Raw genomic sequence first — 7,803 nt, 5'->3', positions numbered from 1 at the left:
CAACCTCAGTGAAAGACAAGCTTACCGCCATCTCCTCTGCAGACCTACCTCCCTTGGAGATGAAGAGCCATAATGAAGTATGGTCCCAGCTCTTCTCTACCCTGCAGTTTCTATAGAAGCACCCTCAAGGAGCATGAGGCACCTCTGAAAGGAAACCATAGCAAATTCAAAGAGGGATTGAGGGATTCAAATGCGTAGCACTATGAAAAAACGTATTTTGGGCTGAGGCTGTACTCAGTTGGTAGAATGCTTGCTTAGCATGCCCAAAGCCTTGGTTCTGTCTTTTGCCTTGCCTAAAACCGGGCGTGGTGGCACAGGCCTGTAATCCCAGTCACTGGTGGTGATGGCCAGACTCTGCTACACAAAGAGTTCTGAGCCAGCCTGGATTACCTGAGACTCTGTCTGAAAAAAAACAGTCTTTGTTAGTAATTAAAAGAAGGCAGACCTGGCTGAACGCGTTTTTCCCTGATCATGGCAGACAAATGAAAGCCAGAAGAAACTCCTGTGCATTGTGGGTAGCGGTATCAAACACTGGAAGAGATGTCTTTTGGCCTTGTAATTTTGTGTTTAAGAACTGTATCTTAAAATCAGGACTTGGTTATAAAATGTTCATCTAAGGATTGCAGTAGAGAAAAAATAGAAAGCTACTGCTTATTTGGAAATCCATTCCTTTTCTGTTGTAATGAAAATTTGCAGGAGGGGATTGCTTAAGTGAGTTATATTCATCCTGATGGTAGAGTAGTGCATGGCCATCCAAAGTCATGTAGAAGAAAAATTGACTGGAAAGAAAAATGCTCTTTGAATATTAAAAAATTATTAAAGTATGAGTTTGTGACCTTAATTTTGTTTTTAAACAATCTGTTTTTAAAATATGAGTGCATACTTGTAATACATAGATTAAGAAAAGACTGAAAGTAGACCCAAAACATTAAGAGTGGTTATTTTCGGATGGTGGGATAGAACAATTTTCCCCTTATTTTTTCTCATTCTATGTTTTCTGTATTAATTGTATATTGCTTTTATATGTTAAATAAATTGCAAAAGATAAATGTAAATTTTAAGTTTTTACTCTTTTATGTGTATGAGTGTTTTGCTGGCGTGCATGTATGTGCACCATTCTCATGCCTGGTGCCCCCAGAGGCTGGTAGAAGGCTTAGAATCTCCTGGACCTGGAGTTAGGCTGCTGTGAGCTACCACGTGGGTGGTGGGAATCAAACATAGGTCCTCTGCAAGAGCAGCCAGTGCTGTCTGCTGAGCCACAAATCTCTTCACCCCCTCTATGTAATTTTTTTTTTTTTTTTTGGTTTTTTGAGACAGGGTTTCTCTGTGGTTTTGGAGCCTATCCTGGAACTAGCTCTTGTAGACCACCCTCTATGTAATTTTTAAAATAAGATTTCTATCATGTGCCTGTATGGGCACCTGAGTGCGGGTGGTTGTGGAGCCAGAAGAGGGCATGACATCTCCAGAGCTGGAGTTACATGCTGTTATGAGCCCTCTGATATGGATGCTGGGAACTGAACATGGGTCCTCTAGAAGAGCTGCAAATGTTCCCGGCCACTAGAGCCCTCTCTCCAAGTCCTCGATGTAATTTTTTTAAATTTTGGAGAATTGGGTGTAGGGTAATGGGCTGTATCTAGTGCCCTGGTGAAGATGTTTGCTTGGGGTACCTACTGCTTCTTGAACATGTGTGGGGGTGGGGTGAGTGCTGGGAATCACACCCAGGGCCTTCCCTGTACAAGCTAGGCAGGCGCTCCTGCCACACTGAAGTCAGCCCTGTTGAGCTTCATTCTTTAGTTCTCTGAATCCACCCACTTGCTCTGCATACAGGAAGCGTTCCTCCGACTTCTGGCTGTCAGCCAGCTAAGGAGGTGTGGCTCAGAGTAAGAAAGAAGGAAAATGCTCCAAACCAGTCACTCTTCAGGGAATTCAGGGTTGGAGAGAATGTTCCTCTTAAGGCCAACCGTCTAAGGTTGCTACCGCGGGTGTTGATCTCTTTTGAGTCGACCTTCTTCTTGAGGCTTGGGAAGGGGAGGAGAATAGTATATGGTAGGGATTTCCTGTGTCTCCCTGCCTAGTAAAGATCCCCAGCGTCTGGGGGCAGAAACTCGGGAAGGGATCCCCCAATGAGCTGCCCCAAAACAGGACACCCCCGTTTGGGGAGTACTATGTAAGGGAATTACAGATGGGAAGAGAGCGCCTCTGCCTAAGTGGCCATGCTCTCAGGTAAAGGTGAGGTGGTGCAAGGTTTGGACCCTCGGGGCTTGGGTGCGCTGCCCTTCTATCTTCACAACTGGGTAAGGATGACCAACCAGTAGGTGAGAGAAGAGGAAACCAGAGCAGGTGAAAGTTAGTGGGCGGAGCCCCATACCTGTCAGGTAAGGCTAGATAAATCGCTTTCTAGAACTCTGAGGGGTTTGGAGACTCGTGGCGTTGGAAAAGACTTCTAGTGTTGTGCAGGAAGGCCTCTGAACTCGGTTGCCGAACTTGATGCCTGGGAGCCCCCAAACCGCAATCCCCCAAGCAGGGGCAGGACGCCATCGCTTCTATGGCTCCACGGGTGGTGGCCCCACAGCTGCACCAATCACTTGCCCAGCCGAGAGATAGGGGCGTGGACAAGCTAGGGAAAGTTACAACAGGTTGGAAAGGCAAGACAGGCAAGGAAGCCCCTGGCAACAGCCAGATCCCGACTCCGCTGGGGGGTCCTTCGAGGTCCCGGACACCAGGCACAGGAATCAAAGACACAAACTGAAGCCTAGCTGACCTGCCAAGACCATGGCATCCTGGGAACTCCTTGTGGTTGGTGCCTCCTTCGCAGCATTTCGGGGGCTGCACTGGGGACTGCAGCTGCTGCCCACCCCGGAAACTGCTCGAGACCTTTGGATGTGGCGGAACATTTTCGTTTCGCTGATGCACAGCCTTCTCTCTGGAGCAGGGGCGCTGGTCGGGTGCGGAACTTGGGGACTGACGAAGCACTGAGGGGCGGAGGTGGAGATGAGAGCGTGGAAGACTGAGGTTGGAATTCTGGGTGGGTACCTTTTAGAACAGCTGTGAGGTCTTAAAGTCTGGAGCTGGGTTGGGTTGCGGACAGGTGAGAGTACCAAAGGAAGAATGGTCCTAGGTCTTGGAGAAATTAACCCTAGCTCCCCCGGTCTTCCCCAGGCTATGGCTGTATCCTCAGATGGTCATCGACCCGATTCATGGCCACCCATCGTGGGCAGTGGTCCTAGTAGCAGTGTCAGTGGGTGAGTGTACAGACAGGCTGGGCCACCCCCCCCCAGAAGGCGGTGCTGAAACAGGAATCCTAGGTCCCTCCCCCGCTTTGGAATGGAGCCCGCATTGGTGGAGGTTTGCTGTGAGGGATTAAGGACCTGAGGAAAGTGGTACTTGAGACTCTTCTCTAGGCCTTGCTCTGAGCTAGGACCCTAATAATCCTCTGCCATGCCCACAGGTTATTTCCTGGCGGATGGAGTTGACATGCTGTGGAATCAGAACTTGGCCCAGGCCTGGGACCTTCTCTGTCACCATTTGGTGGTGAGACACTGAAGGGAGAGGCCAGACAGAAAGGAAGCACTCCCAAGTTTAGAACCCAGCCCCTCTTCAGCCTTCTGTCCTCTGACTTTCCCATAAAGCCCCCTGTAAACCCATCTTCCCAGTCTTGGACTGAACTGGAAGGAGGTTTTGACTGCTAGCCACAGTTTGGAATCTGGGCACTATGGAAGAGGTTTGGATCCCCACAAACATCCAGCTGGTCATGAAAACATTGATGCAGAATGTTGCTGAGAGGGGGAGTCATGGTATAGGCTGTGGGAAGGAGGCAGAAAAAGCGAGGATTGAAAGCTGGGGTGTGCTGTGCAGACAGTCTAGGTTCAGGGTGAAATAGCCTCTGGGCAAAGACATGGGTCAGCAGGAAAGTCAGGTTTGGGGGGAGTCTTCTGAAATGCTTTTGTGTCCTCAGTGAAAGGATTAGGGTGATGATCCCGGGACTCGATGGGCACAGGTCATATGAAAGTCTGACTTTGAACCTTGTCCCCAGGTAGTGAGCTGCCTCAGCACTGCGGTTCTGTCTGGCCACTTTGTGGGCTTCGCTGTGGTGTCTCTACTTCTGGAGCTGAACTCCATCTGTTTGCATCTGCGGAAACTTCTGCTGCTTTCCCATAAGGCCTCATCCTTGGCCTTCAGAGTAAGCAGCTGGGCCACCCTGACCACGCTGGCCCTCTTCCGCCTTCTACCTCTAGGATGGATGAGTCTGTGGTTGTTTCGGCAGCGCTACCGGGTGTCTCTTGCTCTGGTCATCCTTGGTGGAACTGGGCTGGTCACTGTGGGATCCATGAGCATCTCATTGGGTATCCGCATTCTGATCAGGGATGTCTTGCAGTCTCGACCTCCCCCGTTTATCTCTGTGCACAAGGAGACCAAGACATATGACGGAGAGACAGTCACCAGGAACAACTCCACTCTCAGTCTGAAAACCTAGAGAAGTGGAGGTTTCCTCTTCAGTCAGCCCTGAGACTGGGGCCAGGAAGAGGAGATGGTAGCCTTCGCTGCATAGCCTCCTGTGTAGCAAAGCCCAGACTGTATTAGCAGTATCTCAAGACCTTTTCCAGATGACCCACTTCTCTCCCCTTCTCAAGACCCAGGAAGGTTTCATGGAAACCCAAATTACTGCTCACTGAATTCCTTTGCTCCAGCGTAAGGACAGACCACAGGACAGGAGATTCTTCTGGAATCAGAGAGACCTGGCCTCCATGGCCATTTATGATCAAATTCTGACCTCATTTATGATCAAATTCTGACAGTGCGATAAGAGCACAGGAAACATTATCTGCTGCCAGGAAGGATGCACGTGGCAGTTGCCAGTGAAGACAGAAGCTAGGCCACTGCAATTGTTGCTGATACCTCCGATCTTCTAGGTCAGACTGCAAGTACTGGGATTGTACTAGCCCTACCCTACTGCAAACAGCCTTTCTAATACTTGTGTATCTTCTGACCTAAAAAAAATATAATTCTTAGATGAACATGGTCTGTCTCCTAAGGCAGCACAGAAGTCAGAAGCTACAGAAAAGACTCAAGTGCCCAGTGTGATCACCTAGCACTAAACTTTCAAGACAGAGTTTCTCTGTAGCTTTGGAGCCTGTCCTGGAACTCCCTCTGTAGACCAGGCTGGCCTCGAACTCACAAAGATCTGCCTGCCTCTGCTTCCTGAGTGCTGGGATTAAAGGTGCGCGCCACCACCGCCCGGCTCTTTCCTGGAGTCTTTCGAAGGCTCTCTCCTCCCTGTCTCTGCAGCAAGTCTCCCATTGTGGATCTCCTCCATTTCTCGTCTGAACATCTGGGTTACAGGATTGCAGAGTACTGAACAGTGGGGGGAGAGAGTGATAACCTTTGATCATCCACAAAAAAGATACAGGAGCAAAAAACAAGAGGCAGGAGGGGCTTTTTAAAAGCGCTGCTAAGATCAGGTGTGGGTGATGTTCGACTTTAATCTTAGCACTCAGGAGGCAGAGGCAGGAGATTTCTGTGAGTTCGAGGCCAGCCTGGTCTATAGAGTGAGCTCCAAGACAACCAAGGCTACACAAAGAAGCACTGTCTCAAAAAACGAAAAACCAAAACCATAAAAAAGTGATGCTAAGAAGTGAAGGGAGAGAAAGACAAAGAGGATGAGGGAGACAGATGTGCACATGTGCACAGATATATCTGGGTAGAAGAAAGATTAAACCCCAGGCAGAGGGAGCTTGAGCACAGGAAAGAGTAAAGCTTCAGCAGACATATTGAGAAAGGTTGTTACAGAGGCTAAGAGAAACCCAAATCATAGTGTTAATGAAATGGTCACAAAGAAAGCAGGAAAAAGCCAGGTGGCAGTGGTGCACACCTTTAATCCCAGCACTCAGGAGGCAGAGGCAGGTGGGACTCTGTGAGTTCGAGGCCAGCCTGGTCTATAAGAGCTAGTTCTAGGACAGCCTCCAAAGCTACAGAGAAACCCTGTCTCAAAAAACAAAACAGGGGCTGGAGAGATGGCTCAGTGGTTAAGAGCATTGCCTGCTCTTCCAAAGGTCCTGAGTTCAATTCCCAGCAACCACATGGTGGCTCACAACCATCTGTAATGAGGTCTGGTGCCCTCTTCTGGCCTGCAGGCATATACTCAAAAAACAAAACAAAATTAAAAGGAAAGAAAGAAAAGAAAAGAAAAGAAAAAAAGGAAAGCAAGCAAGCAGGAAAACCAGAAATAAAGTGGGACAGAAAGGGACCCCAAGAGAGGAAGGCCCAGGTAGTCTAGACATCAGAACCCTGAAAGCAGACCCAGGAGAGATGGAGGCAATAGTGGCAAATGGAGAGAATAACAGAGAGAGAGAGAGAGAGAGAGAGAGAGAGAGAGAGAGAGAGAGAGGTAGAGGTGGAGAAGATGGGGATCAGAGAGGGGACTGAGAAGCAGGGACAGGCGGGAGAGGGTTTGCCGTATAGAACAGGAAGCATGTTGAGCTTGAGATAGGCAGCTGCTGTGAGACACAGACAGGCTGGCAGAGACTGGCAGGAAGAGGGGTCAAGTCAGACTAGACCTGCAGGGAAGACAGGACAGGCAGGGCGGAGGAGCATCCTGGGAGTGGGGATAGCATGTAAAGCACTTAGGTAATATCCAAAAGAAACAAAGAAAAGGGGAACAAAGGAATAGAGAGAGAGGAAAAGACAAAAAAAAAAAGAGAGAGAAGCAAAGAGAGAGACTGTTGTATGAGATCTCCATTATAGTCAGAAAAACAGGACCAAAGCAGAAAAAATAACAAGGAAAGACTGGAGTCCGGCAAGGTGGCACGCACTGATAATGCTAACACTTAGGAATGACAAGCAGGATGGTCAGGAGTTCAAGGTCAGCCTGGGCTACGTGAAACCCCATCTCAATGAACAAACCAAAGAAGAAAAAAAGAAAAAATCGGACATGCCAGCTGCAGTATTACCAAGCTTTCATGAGGTCTTAGGTTCAATGCCCAACACAAAGAACTTTTTTTTTTAATGTAGGATTTGGCAGGAGCTTTGTTTATTGATATGGGTCTGGGTCACCAGGATAATACCATGGCCAGGTGAAGCCGTCCTCAAGACTGACTCCAAGCTTGAGATAGATTCTGTCTGCCAGCAGAGGGGAGGAGTTTCAGTGGGGAGAGGACATGAATAAATTGCTATGCAAATGATTTCATCAGTCTATTGTGAAAGTGATTGCTTTGAGTCATCTCTCTTGGCTCCAGTGGTATCCTGGTTTGCAATATGATGTGGGCTGTGGAGGCTTTGACTTGAGAAGGTTTCCTGTTACAGATTTCTCTGCCTATCCCCCCTCCCGCTTCTGTTTGTTTGTTTTGTGGTTTTTGTTGTTGCTGGTGGTGGTGTTTTGTGTGTGTGTGTGTGTGTGTGTGTGTATGTGTGTGTGTGTGTGTGTGTTGGGAGTCAGCTTTATGTAGTGGAGGCTGGCTCTGAACTTTTCTTGATCCTCCTGCCTCTACCTCCTAGTACCTAGGCCTGTGAATATGGGAGTGTGTCGCCAGACCAGGCTGGGCTACTGGGCTAGCACATTCTCTTTGTGACTACAGATAACTGAGATGTTATAAGATCCTCTATGATCAGAAAACCTAGGGGCCAGGGAGAGGTCTCAGAAGATAAGGATACTTGCTGTCAGGCCTGATAACCTGAGTATTTGGTATTGTCTTTTTGGTGAGACAGGGTTTCTCTGTGAAACAATCCTGGCTATTCTGGAACTCACTCTGTAGACCAGGCTGGCCTCAAACTCACAGAGATCCACCTGCCTCTGCCTCCCGAGTGCTG

The 7,803-nt window shown here is 48.6% G+C and overlaps 1 protein-coding gene across 1 annotated transcript; it reads left to right on the top strand.

Annotated features, from left to right (window-relative positions):
* Positions 1 to 2,772: 2,772 nt before the first annotated feature.
* On the top strand, positions 2,773 to 4,474 carry Tlcd2 (TLC domain containing 2). The gene is made up of 4 exons (XM_005350255.3): positions 2,773 to 2,945; positions 3,160 to 3,242; positions 3,449 to 3,531; positions 4,034 to 4,474. The coding sequence occupies exons 1-4, from the start codon at positions 2,773 to 2,775 to the stop codon at positions 4,472 to 4,474; spliced, it is 780 nt and encodes a 259-aa protein (XP_005350312.1).
* Positions 4,475 to 7,803: the final 3,329 nt, after the last annotated feature.

This window comes from Microtus ochrogaster, chromosome 7, assembly GCF_000317375.1.
Source record: "Microtus ochrogaster isolate Prairie Vole_2 chromosome 7, MicOch1.0, whole genome shotgun sequence".
Classification (NCBI taxonomy): domain Eukaryota; kingdom Metazoa; phylum Chordata; class Mammalia; order Rodentia; family Cricetidae; genus Microtus; species Microtus ochrogaster.
This window is presented reverse-complemented; position numbering and strand designations above follow the sequence as displayed.